Source organism: Bombus terrestris, chromosome 5 (assembly GCF_910591885.1).
Source record: "Bombus terrestris chromosome 5, iyBomTerr1.2, whole genome shotgun sequence".
Lineage (NCBI taxonomy): Eukaryota > Metazoa > Arthropoda > Insecta > Hymenoptera > Apidae > Bombus > Bombus terrestris.
Genome location: NC_063273.1, coordinates 506,987 through 526,202, shown reverse-complemented (window position 1 = coordinate 526,202; position 19,216 = coordinate 506,987). Strand labels below are relative to the sequence as shown.

At 28.0% G+C, this 19,216-nt stretch overlaps 5 protein-coding genes across 9 annotated transcripts; 3 read left to right on the top strand and 2 right to left on the bottom strand.

Annotated features, from left to right (window-relative positions):
• Positions 1 to 205: 205 nt before the first annotated feature.
• LOC100642243 (golgin subfamily A member 2) lies at positions 206 to 5,621 on the top strand. The gene is made up of 12 exons (XM_012309076.3): positions 206 to 480; positions 816 to 905; positions 1,059 to 1,496; positions 1,598 to 1,793; positions 1,892 to 2,199; positions 2,270 to 2,446; positions 2,528 to 2,746; positions 2,847 to 3,032; positions 3,123 to 3,374; positions 3,453 to 3,756; positions 3,843 to 4,040; positions 4,180 to 5,621. Exons 1-12 carry the CDS (start codon positions 421 to 423, stop codon positions 4,365 to 4,367), a joined length of 2,616 nt encoding a protein of 871 aa, XP_012164466.1. The 5' UTR covers positions 206 to 420; the 3' UTR covers positions 4,368 to 5,621.
• LOC100642485 (ribonuclease P protein subunit p30) lies at positions 4,876 to 6,330 on the bottom strand. Its single transcript, XM_003395284.4, has 3 exons — positions 5,534 to 6,330; positions 5,158 to 5,305; positions 4,876 to 5,068 (listed from the first exon to the last, which is right to left on the bottom strand). Exons 1-3 carry the CDS (start codon positions 6,119 to 6,121, stop codon positions 4,965 to 4,967), a joined length of 840 nt encoding a protein of 279 aa, XP_003395332.3. The 5' UTR covers positions 6,122 to 6,330; the 3' UTR covers positions 4,876 to 4,964.
• Positions 6,331 to 6,633: 303 nt separating this feature from the next.
• Positions 6,634 to 10,552, bottom strand: LOC100651992 (FACT complex subunit Ssrp1). 2 transcript variants are annotated; one of them, XM_012309077.2, is made up of 15 exons: positions 10,431 to 10,552; positions 10,262 to 10,324; positions 9,743 to 9,928; positions 9,451 to 9,666; positions 9,202 to 9,377; positions 9,000 to 9,135; positions 8,817 to 8,920; positions 8,600 to 8,728; positions 8,212 to 8,503; positions 7,980 to 8,138; positions 7,776 to 7,913; positions 7,459 to 7,650; positions 7,155 to 7,388; positions 6,985 to 7,059; positions 6,634 to 6,907 (listed from the first exon to the last, which is right to left on the bottom strand). In XM_012309077.2, exons 2-15 carry the CDS (start codon positions 10,310 to 10,312, stop codon positions 6,791 to 6,793), a joined length of 2,205 nt encoding a protein of 734 aa, XP_012164467.1. In that variant the 5' UTR covers positions 10,313 to 10,324; positions 10,431 to 10,552; the 3' UTR covers positions 6,634 to 6,790. The 2 variants fall into 2 exon arrangements, with proteins under 2 accessions (XP_012164467.1, XP_003395326.1); XM_003395278.3 differs by having other exon boundaries at positions 7,773 to 7,913; positions 10,431 to 10,550.
• A 294-nt stretch (positions 10,553 to 10,846) lies between these two features.
• Positions 10,847 to 12,904, top strand: LOC100643761 (uroporphyrinogen decarboxylase). Of its 2 annotated transcripts, none has more exons than XM_048405969.1 (7): positions 10,847 to 11,055; positions 11,222 to 11,524; positions 11,652 to 11,813; positions 11,881 to 12,042; positions 12,160 to 12,297; positions 12,374 to 12,547; positions 12,656 to 12,904. In XM_048405969.1, exons 2-7 carry the CDS (start codon positions 11,228 to 11,230, stop codon positions 12,794 to 12,796), a joined length of 1,074 nt encoding a protein of 357 aa, XP_048261926.1. In that variant the 5' UTR covers positions 10,847 to 11,055; positions 11,222 to 11,227; the 3' UTR covers positions 12,797 to 12,904. The 2 variants fall into 2 exon arrangements, with proteins under 2 accessions (XP_048261926.1, XP_048261927.1); XM_048405970.1 differs by having other exon boundaries at positions 10,849 to 11,055; positions 11,655 to 11,813.
• Positions 12,905 to 13,311: 407 nt separating this feature from the next.
• On the top strand, positions 13,312 to 18,875 carry LOC100642603 (eukaryotic translation initiation factor 5A). 3 transcript variants are annotated; one of them, XM_020863101.2, is made up of 4 exons: positions 13,312 to 13,458; positions 14,952 to 15,244; positions 15,686 to 15,820; positions 16,084 to 18,875. In XM_020863101.2, exons 2-4 carry the CDS (start codon positions 14,969 to 14,971, stop codon positions 16,153 to 16,155), a joined length of 483 nt encoding a protein of 160 aa, XP_020718760.1. In that variant the 5' UTR covers positions 13,312 to 13,458; positions 14,952 to 14,968; the 3' UTR covers positions 16,156 to 18,875. The 3 variants fall into 3 exon arrangements, with proteins under 3 accessions (XP_020718760.1, XP_003395333.1, XP_020718759.1); XM_003395285.4 differs by having other exon boundaries at positions 13,418 to 13,717; XM_020863100.2 differs by having other exon boundaries at positions 13,419 to 13,588.
• Positions 18,876 to 19,216: the final 341 nt, after the last annotated feature.

Sequence of the window (19,216 nt, the reverse complement as noted above, 5' to 3'; positions counted from 1 at the left end):
TTATAATTATTGTTAATATTTAGACAATTTCTTATGTATAAAACTTTGTATTTGCTATAAAGTATATATAATATAAAGCTATCTGATATTAAATGTATATAATCTATAAATATACATGGTAAATTTTTTTCATTATAAGTGTTTAATATTTTAAACATTTTATATGGAAAAATTATTTACTTTTTTATTATATTAAATTGTTGATAAGTAGCGTAATTCAGCGGTTTGTATAATTCAATCACTGTTGGCCATCTAACTAAATAATTAGGTCAATGGATAAAAGAGCGATTAGTACACGATCATATTCGTGGATTAAGTAGGCATGAGATAACCTTGGTAGCAAATAATACAATATTTTTAATTATGATGATGTAAATAATTGTGTTAAAATAAAATCAAGGATTTCACTTATTAGTTTTCATGTTACATGTCAACATGAATTTAAGCAAAAGCGAAAAATTGTTGGCCGCTAAGAAAAAGGTATAATGTTTTGAAGTATTGTCAGCTACATAAGTATCTTTATTAATATTCAATTTACGTACAAAAAATTTATACATATATTTATAGGACTTCGTAAGTTCTAGCAACATTGTAATTATTCATTCTCTTATATTTTTGTATCTTTGAATATTTAGGTTATGTTAGTTGTCAAACGTTTATTGAATTTTAATTTTACATAATATTTACGCTTTAAAACGTAACTAAATAATTTCTAAAACCTTATGGTTTCATAAGTTAGTTTCTTTCATAAGTTAGATTAGTATAAAAAAATGTTATCATTATTTATGTTTCATAAAACTTCCTTTTTTTGTTAGCTCAGGGAATTTCAATTAAGAAAAATGCAAAATAATCCAGACGATTCTGTGAAACAAAAACGTCACTCTGTCAATTCATTATCTTCGCAGGTGAAATAAATTTATATATCATAATAATAATTATGACATCTATTTATTTAAATCCGTGTGCATATGCAATTACATTTCTCCTTGTAATCTTTATTATATTTTAGTTGTTGTAAAATGCAAAATGTTTTTTAATTAATTTGTTAAATTTTGCAGTATCAAAACGCAGAAACTGACACATCGCATTTAGAAGGTGTAACTAATGTGTCGACAATAAGAAATCTGGAAAATGATATAGTTCAAGAATTTCAAAAAGATGAAGTACTATCCACAAATTCAGTGGTAACTTCAGAAAATACCATAAATCATGATGAAGCACATTATTCTACAGAAGAAACTGTCAACGCAGAAAGTGTACAGGAAATTAATACATCAGAAGCAGCGTGTAAAGTGGATTTTTATGATCTTCCAAAAGTACAAAAAGAACATCTCTTGGAGATGGCTTCTGCAGTTGCAGATGTTTTAACAGATGAGTCAGAACATATAGAAACATCCCTTGATACTGATTTAATGTATCATAATCAATTTTTAAGTCCTTATATGGAAGAGCAGAAAAAAGTTGTTAATGAGTTGCATATCGAGCTTAGTAATGCCGTAAGTGTATACATGCATATAAATTTTGTAAAAAGTATCTAGATCTAAATGTTGAAAAAAGAAATAGTTCAGAAATAAAATTGTTTTAATAATTTAATTAGCGTAGCAGGATTTCAGAGTTAGAAGCCAAGTTAGAAGGAAAAGAAACAGAATTTCAGGTAGAATTGGCACAAGAAATAGATCCTTTAAAAGAGCAACTTCAGGTTCATGCCCAGACTACTGGCATTCTAATAGCAGAAAAAGCAGAACTTACTGCTGCTCTTAGCCAAGCTCAACAAAGCATTAGACAAAGTTCAGGTTCGTTATTTTAATTAATGAGATCTTCTAGGCAGGCGTGTGCGCGTACGTGCGTGATTATAAATTTTTAATAAATTAGAAATTAATATATTTTTTAGAGGAATCCGAAGAAATGACAAGAAAATTAAAAAATTCACAAATTCGCATAGCTGAATTAGAGAAAGAAATATCTACTGTAAAAAATAATAATGAAGAATTGAGGAAAAACATTCATCAATTACAAAGTGAATACAATTCTCTTAATAACAGATTTTTTGAATTGAAGAAAGAAAAAGAAGATTTGGGTTTAGAAGCATCAGAATTAAAGCAAAAACTGAATTTGAAGAAAACAGAATTAATTGCTGTTCAACAAGAACTTCAAGAAAAAACAGCGTTGCTTTCATTAAGCGAACTTAGAATACAACAGGTAATACATGTGCATTATCATTGGTTAACTGTATGTGAAACATTTTTCACATACTTCTTTGCCTTTGTAGATGAAAGTTGCTACAACAACAGAAGAGGAGAAACATGCAGTAATTCTTTTGGAGCAAGAATTAGCACAAACTAAAGAAGCTCTGAAAATTGTTAGTGTTGAAAAGGATGAAGCCAATAAACAGTACCAGAATTATGTCAAACAATTAGATACCCAGCAGGCAAAATTATTAGAAGAGGTATTTTTATATTCTCTGTAATGAAATTCGAAGGCGCAACGAAATATGATAAATTTTTAAAAAATTAAATGTCATTTATAGATAAAAACACAAAGAGGTGGTATAGAAGATTTACAACGTAGAGAACAAAGTTGTATACAAAGAATTTCAGAGCTTGAGCAACAATTACAACAAGAAAGAGAAAAAGCAGGGAATTTATCATCTTTACAAGATCGTAAAGATGAAACGGATAATCTGCTGAAAAATATAGATGAACTTACATTGGAACAAGAAAGGCTTCACATTTTATTATCTGAGAAGGTAGCATTTTTGTATTAATTTTTATTATAGAAAGTAAATAAAAATTATTTAAAATTACATCGATTTATTGATTAATTAAAATTTTCTTCCATATATTTAGGATTCACAAATTGAAATGTTGACAAAAAATCTAAATGATTTACGAGATGCAAATAATCAAGGAGCAGAAGTAACAAAACTAGTCAGTGCTCTCGAAAGTGAACAGTTAGGGGCATCGAGAGCAGTTCATCAAAATCGACAATTAAAAGAGCAACTGACTGATATGGAAAATGCGTTTGTTTCTTTGGTAAGCGTAACATTAAATATTGGTAGAACATATTAATGATGCGCTAAATAAGAGTAAATAAACTATATAAATTTTTAATACAATTTTAAGAGTAATGCTAAATTGGATTTAACTGAACAACTACAAGCAGAGCGTTCTATAGGAAGAAAATTAAACGTTCAATTAAATAACGTAGAAAGTGAGTTGGGACAACTGAAAGAAAAATTAAGGGAAAAAGAAGCTATTCTTGAAGAGGTTGAAAAAGAAAGACTTCAAAATGCTCAAATAGCAGATCAAATACAGCATTATCAAGCTCAATCGCATCATGTAGATACTTTCCAACGAGAACTTCAACATGCTATAGTAATTATTTGTTTGATTATATTAAAAGATTTCGTTCATTGATGTTAAACCTTTTTTCTTGCTCTATTTCTGTTTCAGATTACTATAGAAAGATTAGAAAAGGAAAAACAAACACTTACGGAGAAATTGAAAGAAAAATATGTAGCAAGTTCCATCTCTGAAGTTGATTCACATTCTGTGAATGCTAATAATAATGTATTAAAATCGGGAGAAAAAATACACGTAGAAAGCTCAAACGAAAATGATGTTATAATATCTGAACCTGTAAAAAAGCTTGAACAAAGATTTAAAGAAACAATGGAACGAGTTGCAGAACTTACAGAAGAGAAACAGAAGCTTGAACATCTCGTTTTACAGCTTCAAAGTGAAACAGAGACAATAGGTATAAATAGATGGTTTTTAAATAATTATTTACACTCTAACTTTATCTTTATATTCATAGAAATATCTCCCTTTTTTTATTTTTAGGGGAATATATAACATTATATCAAAAACAAAGAGCTGTTCTACAAAACAGAGCAATAGAAAGAGAACAGGTATTTCGACAATTACTTGAACAGAGAAATCAGCAACAAGAGCAATTACATAAATTGAAGGTTTTGGTTAGTGACTTTCTTAGCAAAGAATACATACGTTCCAATGGAACAAAATGTCAAGTTGAAACAGGTACTTATAATATAATGTTCTATTTCAATTATCTTACTTGAAATTTATTTACATAATAAAATTGATATTGTATTAATCAAAAGAGATTAACATGTATTCCAACTTAATATATATATATTTACAACAAATTATTTTTCAGCAACGGGTTCTAGTGATTCTGTAACTATAAAAAGAAAAGAGGAAGTAATAGATCCACGAGTAGAAAATAAAAGTGTTTCGGAACTCCTAGATGTTCTGACAGAGATAAAAGATTGTAAAGATTCCTGTATGTTTGAGCCGAATTTTCATCCATGTCCTTGGTGTTCCGGAAAGTTACTTACAGTATAAAGCATATGTTATGTATATATCTTATATATTTTTTAGTATAGAACATTAATATAAAATTTTTAATCGACGACGATTTGTAGAACAATTGTATATAAGGTAAAATCCATAAAAATTGCAATTTGTAAGTGATTGATACGAAAAAAAGGAATGTTTTCCTCAAAAGCAATTGCTCTTTTCTATAAGGGATGAGAGAAAAAAAAAAAAAAAATCATTTAAGCCTAAAATATTATTTAAGGAATTGTTGAAGATATATAAAGTATTTTTTAAGTAATTATCTTTTTCCGTACATTGCTTTATTGCTTTCTTCTTAATGGAAAATATATATTTCTCTACAAAAAGTAAAAATTAGTTCTATTTTAGATATATTAAATAAAGAAATATATGGAATTTTATATTCAAAAATATTTTATTTAACATTTTTATAAAAATCAAATTTTTATCATTGTTAATTTCTATTATATCTATATCCTATGTATTATAAGAATTCTATTATTTCAGTGTAAGTAAATTTAAAGTAAAAAGTAATATTTATTCTTTTATCATATTTTTGATTGACCATTTAAAGAAATAATAAAAAAACATCTATTACAATTCAACTTATACTTTCAATTTTTTTAGAAATTTTGAGTCTCCATCAGTGATGCTTGTTCTTTCTGTACAATCTTCAATAATAAAAGCAGCTTTCCCTCTACGTCTTCTTTCTAAAGAAAAGGACAAATAACTTAATAATTATATCATATTAGTTCTATTTTTATGAAAATGTGCACTTTTACATGCAATAGTACATCACCTGCTCTTAACAGAAGTCTTTTACATTGATGTAATATTGAAGCTTTTGCTTGAACTTCATTCAAACCCAATAAACATGCCAAATTTATAAGATCATAAGGATTTCGTATTGTCTTAATATCACTGACACCGCTGGATAATATTACATTCTAAATAAACAAGATAGTTAATTAGAAATTTGTTTGTTATTTAGACATGGATTTTAAAGAAAAATCCTTTGTACGTTTGTCAATAAATCTTTCGATACTTAATAACATTATTATCTATAGGCTAAGCATTAATATAAATTAATATTTATATTAGTGCTGTTTTGTAATATACGACTATGTAGTGTTAAAAAAACCGTTATTTTCATTTATATATAAATATTTCTATACCTTACTCTTTCCGTATGTATGAAACAGATGAGAATAATGGATAGTATTTTTTCTGGATTCAACATTTAATAGATCTACATACTGTATTTCAAAATGTATTCCTCTTTCAATTGCTTGATCATATAGCTTTTTATTAAGTTTAAATGATGTAGAATTCGACCTTAATGTAATTATATCTGCATTTAATTGAGTACATGCAAATTGTAAAGCACTTTGTGTTTTTGGAGCAAAAGCATATAGATCGAATTTTTTTAAACTGGAACAATGATTCACTATATGTGTTTTTGCAAAGTCAGAACAAAAGAAAGTAATTCGACTAAAAATTTTTAATCTTCCGTCAAATTCTTTTCTTATACTTCCAATGTCGATTGTTTCGAGAACAATACCCTGTGATGTTTCACTATCACCGCCCTTTTTTTTCCTCTTTTTCTCTGTTCCAAGTACACTTTCATCTACATTAGTATTTATTGCTACTGTTTTGAATCCATATTCACATAATTTTGATAAAATGGGATATAAATTTTGTGTTTGATTTCCTGGTACATTCACACACAAATCGTAAAATCCTGCACTTTCTCTGATATCCATTTTTATGAAATATTAGATTTACACGTAAATGTTCTTCATTTTTAATTAAATATGTTGTAAATGTTATATAATGTTTGGTTGAAGCTATGATTTAGAAATTAACATTTTCTTCTAATTTTCTTTCGTCAATATCTCTTTGACAATGCTTCGACTAATCCTAACCTAGAATTTTTATGTATGTAAATACAAAATACACTTATATATTTATTATACTACTAAGCGACATCTTTTGGTTAATAAAATCATATTATGAAGATCATAATATTTTCGTCAAAAATGTTGACTATAAAAGGAAATGCTATTCAATATTTTTTGAAGAACTTCATTTATTCACATCAATTTATTATTCACTAAATTATCATATTTATTACAGATTATAATTATTAATTGTCTTCATTAATAAAGCCATATATGCAGTAATATTATATCTTATAGCTGTTTTTAAATCTATTAAGTTTAAATAATTTTAAAAACATTTAGAAATGTTTAAATAAATCAGAACCGTACAAATATAAATATTTAATATAATATTTTACTATAACTTGAAATATGGTAAATATAGGACATATTTTAATGATTTTAAGAATACTAAATACATCAATATTAAAGATACTTCTGTAAAAATAAAGATTAAATTAAGTGGTTGTTAAAGAAATATATAAATTATAATTAATCGCTGTCTTTAGATTCAGCCTCGCTAGAAGGTGGAGTACTTTCAATAGGTTCTTCATCACTACCCTCCGATTCTTCTTTCCTTTTCTTCTTCAACTTTTTGTCGTCATCCTCCTACAATAAAATCATATGCAATAGAATATATCTTTAAAAATGTTTTTAATAGAACACAACTAATATAATGAAATTACCGCACTCCGTTTATCTCCGCTTTTCTTTTCTTTACCTCCGTCGCTGTCTTCATCCGTAGCCTTCTTTTCTAATTTCTATAGGAATATTTAATTAAAATAATATTTCTACTATCATAATATATAATAATAATAAAATATCTAATAAATTATATTTTTAATTCTTAACATACCTTATTATCTTCATCGCTACTGCTTTCATCATCGCTAATATATTCTTTACTTTTGAAACTGGTTCCGGTCATAAGCTTACTGGGAGACTCTTTTTTACTCTCTTTCTTCTTCTTCTCTCCCTTTTCTTTCTTTTCTGATATCTTTTCCTTATCGCCACCTCCGCCACTAGCTTCATATTCTTTCATTGATGCAGTGTACTCTTTCTTTGCCTTTGCTGCTTTTTGTTCCCATTCCTATTATAATTAGTATATATTAAATAATTGTGGACTTACATGTAAGAAATTAAAACAATTTTGGTCTTACAGATTTATCTTTTAGTTCCCTCCACATTTCACCTCCTTTCTTTGCAATTTCTGTAACAGCAATTCCAGGATTTTCTGCTTTAATTCTTTCACGAGCACTGTTTAACCATATCATAAATGCAGTTGGCGGTCTCTTAGGTTTATTTGCGTCTTTTTCTTTCTTCTGTTTTCTAGGTTTTCTTGGCTTCTCTGACTAAATAAGGCAATACATGCATTGATAAACCATTCTTAGTAAATTATCTAATGGGTACGATTGCAAATTTATTCTTATAAATATTAAAAACACTGTAAAGAAAATACAAGTAAAATGTTTACCACGGTTTTAGCTGACTTTGGTTTCTTTTCTTTTTTTTCTTTCTTCTCTTTCTTTTGACTTTTTCCTGAAGCATCTGATTCATTTTCACTTTCTGAACTATTTGGATTACTATCATATTCTTCTGCCACATCACTCTCGTCCTAAAACAATATATATACATGGTATATAAATTTGTATGTTTGCCAAAAATTTTAATAAAATCATACCTGATTCGGATTAAAATCTTCATCTGTAGACTCTTCCTCAGAATCCTGATTCTCCTCTGCATCCCTTTCCTGCGCTTCTGCTTTAACTCTTGCCAAATACGCATCTGGCTCATCTTCTTGATCGCTATCTCCAAAGTCATTGTCATAATTCAATTTATCCTATTGCAAAAACAAAGAATTTCTTAATATAATTAATTAGAGAATTACAATTACGACAATAATTCATACTTACACTCTTGCCTCTATTTTTAACCCGTAATTTTTTGGAAGTAATAAAATCAAAAAGTTTTCCATACTCTTCCTTTTCTATACTACTGAATGTATGAACAACACCGCTAGTCAGTTCAATTTCAAAATCAAATGATCTTGTAGAACCACCACCACGGGCGAAATTTACTGACGCAATCTCTTCAAAACGTATATGGATTGGTGGTTTATGAACGTAAATAAATCCTCTTTCTAAAGGATATAAATAACCTGCAGCTGCTTTAAATGAACAACTGATTGCAAGCGTTCCAGAATGACTAAAAATTAAAAACATATAATAACATATAATAAAAACATATAATAAAACATATAATATTATGGTATTTCGGCTATGCAGTTTACAAAAAGCTTACCTAATGAAATTTCCAGGTCCAGTAAGTTTTCTATTAATAATAACTTTCATTACTTTTCCTAAAACTTCATAAGTTGGCCCAGATAATTCTTTTGGTAATTTATCCTCATATTTTTCTTTTAATTCTTTTCTGCAATAATATAATATAATATAAGTATATGAATAGTAAACATATTCATATTTTAACCATAGTGCTTGAGTAAAATACAGATACATACTCAGAAAAAGGTAATTCAATTGAAGTTTCTTCTTCTTGATTGAATAATAATACTAAATAATGATAACGGGTTTGACCCTGTTTAATTGGTGGGTCTAAACTGACCTAAGTGAAAGATATTAACGATAATAATAAAACAAATAATTAAAAAGAAAAAAATAAAAATAATTTTCAAAATGTTTACCACAAAATACATTTGCCTGTTGTCCTTATGTGGTAAAAGAAATAGCCTTAAAACAGTTGACATTGGAATCTTGTAATCAAAAGTTTTACCATGTAATTGGAAAAATGATTGGAATATCTTTATATCATAACGACCACTGGAAGAGGGAGTTATATTAATATATGAACCTTTTAAATTATATTTCTTAAACATATATACATACCGTGGTGTAAGACATTGAATCTCCCGAAATATTGCAATAGCATCTCCACTGACACTGATGACAGATGCTTTTTCCATAACTTGCTGATGAAATGCTTCTACTGGATCTTGATCTACGCTGTCACTAATAGGGATATGAAATCTCATTTCCATTAAACTCACAGGAGCATCATCATTCTGAAAAATGTACAAAATTTCAATATTAAGGAACATTATTAATGTTAAACACGTTATATTATCAATAATTTACCTGATGAAATTCCAATGTGACTTCATTCTTACCAGTGTTACATTGAGACACATCGTACAATGGAATTTCAAAAGCAGTATGATGACCAACATCAAAACTTAATACAGAACCATTAAACCTAGCTGTACCCCAATTCCAACCTTTTAGGCTAAGTTCCTTTTCTAGCATATCTTTCTTATAGTTTTGTAGAAAGAATTTTGCAATTTTTTCTTGATCCTAAAAATAAATATTGTTTTATTATAAAACGTAAAATTAAAAAATGATTTATTCTTAACTAAAAATTATTACTTACACCTTCCTTGAATCCACGAAACCTATGTAGAGTTCCATTTTTGAGAAATATTCGAAGACCCCAGGTACCAATGAATTTTTGATAATTTACCATTTCCATATCCGACGCTGAAATTTGTTCTACTTTGCCTGTCTTTTGATTTTTAAAAATCAAATGTTGGTCTGTAAGCTTCAATCGCCCAGGAGTCTGTACATAAGAAAGTCATATATAATTGCAATTATACAGAAATTTTTATTTATCTCATTACCATCGTAACATAAATAGTACCATCGAAAGTAACTGATGAATTATTACAAACATTTTTATTAATAATTTCAATATTTATAAGATAGAATACAATTTGTTTGCAATTATATTATAAAATACAATAAAAACGTGGTTTTCATCTAGACATGTTACTTATTAATCTAACTTTAAACATTAATAAAGAAATGATATAACGCGACCACAGAATGAAAGTAAAAGAGAGAATGAAAAGTATTGTTACTCGTTACAAACTTTAAGTAATATATTACTTACCATAGCTCCTTTAACTTCTGCAATCACATCAGTATATTCTAAAAAATCCATTTCTGAAAACACCTAAAATTAATATGCAAATTATTATTTGTTTATTATGACTCTTCGTCGTATCTACAAATTAAACGCATAATCAGAAAAATCAAACGCTTTTTATAAATTGCTTTACAATTCAAAACGAGGAACGTCGATGTAGAAAACAAATTTCTCATGTACGGCGTACAACGCGCCAAGTTCTTGCTCTCAAAATATTTTCTGTAAACATAAAGGTTAATACAGATTAAGACTATAAGTACAATTTATAGTAAAATTTGTATACTATGTATAAAAGAATATTTATTTTTACTGTTCATTTAGCTCTGAATATAACGCTAAAATTTATATATAATTATAAATTTTAGATACATAATAGTAAAAAATTTTAAAAATTTATTAAAACTAAAATTATTACCCTAGCATTTACAAAGTGTTGATTGGTTAAATTAACCATAGAGCGTATATACGTATAGATGAGTAAACATGTTCAAAATTTTCCATATTATTAGCTGAAACGTTCATCCTATACATATATAGATATGGCAAAAGTGCAATTCATACCATTGTATCTTCTTATCGTTTGTAATATATTTTGATAAAACAGAAGAAATATTTTATGTAAAAGGATTCATTAGTAAAAAGCTTAAGTTTAAATATTATATTATTTAATTATTTTAATAATTTTATACTTTATAAATTTTATAATTTACACGGTATTAGATTATTATTTATACAACAGTTTTATATTTTTGTACTATGTAAGTATACAATAGCAAATAATTTTGTAAAAGCACTGAAAAGATGTTATAAAAACAATGTGTTCTAAATTGTATAAAATATACTAGTTAAGATTATATGTATGTTTGTATATATTTTTTAATTCAATATTTCACATTAGTTTCTTTAAATATCAATCTTTTCCAGATAATAATGGCACAGACAGAATTTCCACCATTAAAAAATGATTTGATTTTAAAAGCTGCAAAAGGAGAATCCACAGAACGTGTTCCAATATGGATAATGCGTCAAGCGGGAAGATATCTTCCAGAGTTTCAAGAGATCAGATCAAAACATGACTTTTTTTCTGTTTGTGAAACACCAGCTTTAGCTTGTGAAGTTACTTTACAGCCTATAAAACGGTTTGACTTGGATGCCAGCATTATCTTTTCTGACATATTAGTTCTACCACAAGCAATGGGTTTAACTGTTGAAATGGTTCCTGGAACGGTTTGTTTTTTTTTTTTTTATATATATATATATATATTAAAGTTTCATATAATCGTACACAAAAAAAAAAAAAAAAAAATCTTTAGAAAGCAAATATAAATATAATAATAATTTGTAATAAAAAAAGCAGGGACCAATTTTACCCAAACCTTTGAAGGATCCAACAGATTTAGTTAGATTAGTTCATCCAAATGTAGAAAAGGATTTAAAATATGTAGGAGACGCCATAACTTTAACAAGACATAAATTAGAGGGAAAAGTACCATTAATTGGCTTTACTGGTGCACCAGTGAGTAAATCGATTCCTACATATTATAAAGCAAGTACTTTCAGTATTTATATTTGTAAATTATTAGTGGACATTAATGAGCTACATGATCCAAGGTGGAGGTAGTTCAACAATGACAAAGGCACGACAATGGTTATATAAGTATTCAGAAGACTCTCACAAACTCTTACAACTTATTACGAATGTCATCATTGATTACCTCGTAATGCAAGTAAAAGCTGGAGCACAGGTATAGACTTGTCCTTTTTTTGTTGAAAAAGTATTACAATGTTATAAAAAATATAGAAATAAAATAAAATAATTTCAATGTTAATTAATGAAGTGCAATGTAACTTTTCTATTATAGTTATTGCAAGTGTTTGAAAGTCATAGTGATTTCCTTAATGACGAATTATTTGAAAAGTATTCGTTTAAATATTTGAAAGAAATTAGCGACAAAGTAAGACAGCGATTGAAGGAAGAAAATATTCCTGAAGTGCCAATGGTAAGTAAAATAAATGTTACGACATATTTATGGTGATTTATTTTAATTTAAGTTCCTAAAGAATGACAAATTTTAGATTGCTTTTCCTAAAGGTGCAACTATGAATTCCTTAGAAGTGTTGGCAAAGTCCAAAACTTATGAAGTATTGGGTTTAGATTGGAATGTTGATCCTATAGAAGCAAGAAAAAGATTTGGTTCTGAAATCACTTTGCAAGGAAATTTAGATCCATGTGCATTATATGCTTCTGAGGTTTATATAATTTTATACAGAAAATTATATTTAGAATACTTAATACACAACCATTTTTTTAAGTCCTTATTTATATTTCTACTAATCAAGGTATCTCTTTTTCTATAGCAAGAAATAACCGATCGTGCTCGAGACATGGCAATAAAATTTGGCAAAAATCGATATATAGCGAATTTGGGACATGGTATTCTACCAGATATACCAATAACGTCAGTTGCAGCTTTTATCAAAGGGATTCATTCAGTGTAATTTGTTTGTTTTGGTGCAAACTTTATAATAAATTTTATTCTATTTTTATCAAATTTCGCACAAATTTAATTGATGTCAGAGATATCAATATAATACATTACATTTAAATACCATTTTATTATTGTATCGAGAGGATCAACCTTGTGTTTTTAAGTAGTACTACATACTTTTTAATTTAATAATCAATACAACATATTATTTCAAAGTGTATATCCTAGCTTAAATATATGAATTTATCGCGTTTATAAAAAAAATCTATCAGTCCCTTTAAACTTTGAATATTTAATACTCCTAAAGAAACCTTCATTTTAAATACCAAATCATCCAAAGTACGCAATAGATTCTATAATCTTGCGACTGTCATGACCGTGGTTAGCGTGAGCTAAAACAGAAGTCGCGCGATTAACGCTTGTTTCCTCGGCCGTCTCGGTTTTGTGGCGTTTTCATCGTTCGTAAGGTGGCGTCGCCCGTGGCCTATGAGCCAAGCTGGTCGATGGGCCGCCACAAATTTCCTACTGGCACGATATTTCTCATCTAACTCTACCCCCACAAACACTCCCAGCCGGAATCCGTGGATCTATCCGAGTGGCCCCCTGTCGCCGATTAGCGGTTCGCGCAAGCGCAGCCAACTCTTCTGGTTAGAGTGTCCATTTTGATCACATGTGAGTATCTCCAGTCTGTTCTCCTTTTTTCACGCTGAGTCTAGCTCGTCGGCTTGTGATCACTCGAACAAGTTTGCAAAACGTGCTACTGAAACATCCCAAGAACAAAGAACGCCAGTATCCGAGGCTAGTACGTATCCGTCATTTCTTGAACGTTTTCCGAGAGTCGGCAATTTCGGCAACGAACCGCACGCAATCCTTTTCGCGCCATCTTCTTAAGGAAAACGGTCAAAAAACCGTAGTAAACTCGTCCTCAAAGGTAATTTGACTTTCGCGAGGCTTTCCGCTTCATTTTTCATAGAGAGGTTTTAATAACTGGAGAACTGTCAGCCGGGTTGGAATCTTTGGTTAGATTGTGCTTGCACAACGTGTTCATTTTTCGTTCTGTTCATTAGCACGGTAGCTTTCCGATACTTTTTGCGTTTCACGTTTATTCTGCAAACATTTTCAAGCATTGAATATCGTACTTAATGTTATTATTATTTCTCATTTTTTTGTTATTATTTGTAATATCTCGAAAACACTCGGCTTTTTTACAATTTTAAATATTTCGTTCCATACAATGAAACATGTTCTTTACTGTTTTAAACAATTTTTGTGTAATACGTTGCTGAATCTCTTGTTTGTAATTTGAAATGCAGCCAAGTTGTATGTTAAACGTGTTAATATCTTTTTTAATATTAAAAGAGTAAAGTTGTAGAATACATTTGAAGTATCAGATTTCAAAACATATTGTGAAAGATGGTATAGTTTTGTTTTTTATATTCATGTTGCACTTTTGTATAATAATTTTGATGTACTTCTAATGTTTTACGAAATATAATAGATTACTACATCATATAGCATTGTATTTTGCAACAGCTTTCCTATTCGACTTGTGTTTGTATTTTGCGTTTCATTTGTATTGTGCATTTCATTTGTATTTGAAATAACAACTTAAATGATTTTTATTAACTTCTCACTAGGTATATCATTTTTAGAGATAAGTTACATACCATATGGTGATTTTGTAGGAATTATAATAGTCATAAAGCTCTAACGATATGATGCTGTTAAATATAGTTATAAAATTCAATAATACTAATAATATTACTAGAATGTTTTATTTGCTAAAGTTAAAAAAAAAAAAAAAAAGAAAAAAAGAAGAAGAGAAAAAAGCAGTTTAGAAAGTGTTCTAATTTCCTAGTTTTCTTATAAATTTTAATGTCATATCTTAGCATTACATTGTAACTTATAAAACAGTTCTATACCTTTCATAAAAAATTAATTAGGTTATTGATTCCTCTTACAAACATAATATTGAACTTTACCATTTTTAATAAAAAACAATATTAGATTCTTATAATTTATTTTTCTAATGTATGTGTTATATGTAAAAATATTTTATATCTCATATGCAAGAATTCAATGTTAATTATATATGATATATTAAATCTCTGAGACATAAAATATGTAAAAATATGTAATTCTTAATCTGTTTTAATTTATTTCAGAATAACAGAAACTAAGGATGGCAGACATAGAGGATACTCACTTTGAGACTGGAGACTCTGGTGCTTCTGTAACATACCCGATGCAGTGTTCAGCTCTGCGCAAAAACGGGTTTGTCATGCTGAAATCTCGGCCGTGCAAAATTGTAGAAATGTCAACTTCTAAAACAGGAAAACATGGCCATGCCAAAGTACATCTTGTAGGCATTGACATTTTTACTTCAAAAAAATATGAGGACATTTGTCCATCTACGCACAATATGGATGTGCCATTTGTTAAGCGGGAAGATTATCAGGTAATTATTTAAGAGTAACTTTATAAAATTACTCTACATTAGAATAATATTTCTCATGCATATTGTTTATATTAAATTATTATTTCTGTAGTGTTTATTCGCCAAGATAGTTATTTATTGACAAATTCTATAGAATGATATAGGAAATATTGTATAATAATAATAATAATAATATTGTAATAATAAGGTTAATAACATCGTAATAACATAAAAATTTTCTAATTATGAAAGAAATTATAAATATAAAATACTAATCGTTATTTTTAATTAAATTGTGCAGTACCAATATCCTTTGCCAAGTTTTTCTTACGTAAATAATATATATGTTTCTATTTAGATCACAAGCGCAAAACAAATAGAAATGTAACTGGAAGTCCATCTTAACCTGGAGGGGAAGGATTATGGAAAAAGATAAATAAATCGTATGTCTTTATGTTACAGCTAGCAGACATATCTGACGATGGCTACTTATGCCTGATGGCTGATAATGGTGAACTCCGTGAAGATTTAAAAATTCCTGATGGTGAACTAGGTACTCAGTTACGTGCTGATCATGAGGCTGGGAAAGAGCTTCTTGTGAGTATTGTTCTATTACAGAAAAGATTAATAAAGATTAATTATAAAATATTTTATCTAAATATTAATAAAATTTATGCTTATTCTTTATTATAGCATCTATATTTTGCAATTTGCACAAATTTCTGTACAAGTTTCTTGTTTGCTTGACTAATGTGCAAAATTATCTTGTATTATAAACAATATCATTCTGTTTCTACTTATTTTCTTTGCAATATATTTATATTAACAGAAAGATGCAGGAAAATATTTTATTTTTTCAGTGCACTGTACTGAAGGCATGTGGTGAAGAAGTCGTGATCGCCATTAAAACTAACACTGCCATTGATAAATAATTGTGTTCAGTCCAGACTCCACCACCACATTAAAGAAGTAAACAAAACACACACAGTTAATATATTATTAAGAGAAACCTAAGATACAATACAAGATGATCAATGGTTAACATAAGAACTACTACCAACAACAAATAGAGAGGAAAAGAGAGTGGGGGCAGTTGGGAAAAGAATAAAACGAAGGGGAAAGAAATAACGTGGGACAGGAAAGAAGCAAACATGTAATTTAAAAACTGAAAGGAAGAGAAAAACAATGTGCGTGAGCGTGTAAGTGTGAGGGAGGAGAGGATTACAAATAATGAAATAATTGCAAAAACAAAAAAAAAAAATAAAAAAAACAAATAAAAAGAGAATAAACCAAGAAACAGTATCAGCTTAGACCTTGGAAAAAATGAATGTTTTGGTGGCTTAAACTGTTGAGATTAAAAGGCAGTTTTGACATTGGGAAATTTTGAAAGAGGACTATTTTGCCTTGATTTGTGATTTCTAAAATTTGAACATGATTAGAATTTTATCTCTATTGGAATTTCAATTACGTCTCTCAGCGGTAACATATAATTTTATCCGAACTTATGATTTTATTGAAAGCCCAATATTTCTAAAGTTCTAATCATCTAAAAATCTTGTTTCCTTACACTAACCCCTTTTTCTCTGTATACTTTAATTGAAGTTTCAATTCCTTTACAAGTTTGATTTTAAAAATTTTCTGTTATACTGAAACTGCAATTCTATAGGAATATATAGAATTCCAATTACATTAGAATTTTAATTCCTCTATAATACATCCTATATTTGCTTGGAATTGTCTTTTTCTCTCTCCTTCATTCAAGTTCATTACATCTTTTTTATTAAAATTATATGTTTTATAGCATCCAGCTTAATTTAAAATTAATATCTTGTTTTAGTTTCGGACTTTTTTTTTTATATAAATATGATCCTGTCTAATTTTTATTAGTATTCTATGCTACTGAAGCATTGTTAACGAAAATTGATGTCTTACTAGAAATGCTTAATATCTGTTGTTTGTCTAAAGAACCTTACCTGACAGTAACTTATTCTTGAATGTTTTTAATTTTATACTTCTTGTTTGATTAAAATTTGTATTCCAAATTTCTTTAGATTTTAAAAAAATATATTCCTAGTTTCGAATTTATAAAAATCGCTACAATGTATTTTTCAAACTCGTACAAAGGGCTGAAACTTATATTTCTTGCTTGAAATTTAAACCATAACTTTGCATTTTTAATTACAGAAACATATTCAAAATAGTAAAACTTAATTTTCTGCATAGATCTGATGGATCTTTATTAATTTCCTGTAAAAGTTGTAGTTTTTATTTAGAACTCGTATTGTAGGAGGACCGTTTTTATATTTAACAATTTTCAGAACTTTGATATTCTGAGATTAGAATCGAAACTTCAAACTCGGTAAATATTGAACTCTTAAACTCTAACACGAAATTTTAGAATTCAGTTTGAACTTCAGACTCCGTACATGATATAATTTCAAAGGTAACTTCAAACTTGAATTCTGAAATTTTAAGTTTATCACCCAATTTTGATTTCTGACTTGAAGTTTGAGTTAAAATGTAACTGCCTAAGTTACATTAGAAGCTCGGTTTCAAATCAGACCATACCATCTATGAAAACATAAAAAAACCTATAAAAAAAATATAAAAGATGAATGATAAGAAACAACTAAGCTACTGTAATCTAAGCAGACTAATTTAAGATTAAGACTACCTAGATAAATGAATTTAATCGATAAAAAGAAACTGAAGAAAAAGAAGAAAAAACGAATCAATCGGCCTCACGGTCGTATTTCAACCACGAGAGACGGAAATCGTTTTTTTCTGCTTCTCGATATTCGGTTTAATTAATTATACACCACTGCTGGTCGTTCCGTTAAATTTTAACAATTTGTACTAAAAATAATTTTCAGGCACCAAACAAATTAAAATCAATCATCTACTTTATAAGCACGGATGTGAAATGATATTTCGAGAATATTGTTTTCGAAAATATTTTTAGTGTAAAGAAATCTCAATTATACTTAATTAAAATTATCAATTATATAGTTTGTCAATAATTACTAGTATTTATGTAGCAATAAATAGAATCTAAACAATTAATAAAACTCATTTCAAGTGGTATAATTATTGGTACGTCAAATGTAATTACTTCAGTTATAAAATATATTCTTGAAATATTATTCTTTAATTCTATTGCACACGCATTAGATTAATGTGCAAAGTATGAAATCATAAAGTACAGTAGAACCTTAACACACACACAGACGGTATATAGATATTTTCAAAAAATAACATAACCAGCATTGGCGTATATAGGCAAACAACGTATACACACGAATACACATATACAAGTACAGACAGTGGTAAAGTATATGAAAATATACAAGTATATACGAAAGTACACTATTACGAAATTCGAAACAAAAAAACACAGACGTAAAGTATATAAGTAAATGGATACCAACGAGCATTTGTTTATACGGCGGAAATCAATGGAAGATAAATGGATAAATAAATGATAAAAAAAGCCGTCGGTGCTATTGTGTCAACCTTCGATGATATTTTGTTGTTCTTATAATAGCACGTTACTGAAACTTCGAGTCTTAATGATTTTGCTATTTTTTTATTTTATTAACTGACATGATATTACACTCATTTAAGTTAATTAAAACTATCGAAAACAACTAAATTGAAATTCTTGTCATTTTGTCCTTTTCAATTTCATTCATATTATTTAAAATTTTCTACTTATCATAAGTCTACTGATATCATATTCAAAAATATCAATGCAGGAACTAACAATATTAGTGATTACAAAAAATTAAACTCAATTATATTAAACAAACAGTTTCTTTTAATTACAAAAAGTATTCCATAAAATTTGCATGATATTTTTAGTCAAGTTTAATTAATATCTGTTAAAATCAATTAAAGACTTAATTATGCTATTGGAAACCATAAATCAACTTGAAAATATTTTTTTCAAATTTAAATTTAATGCAATTTGAAACTTATTTACTAATATTGAGT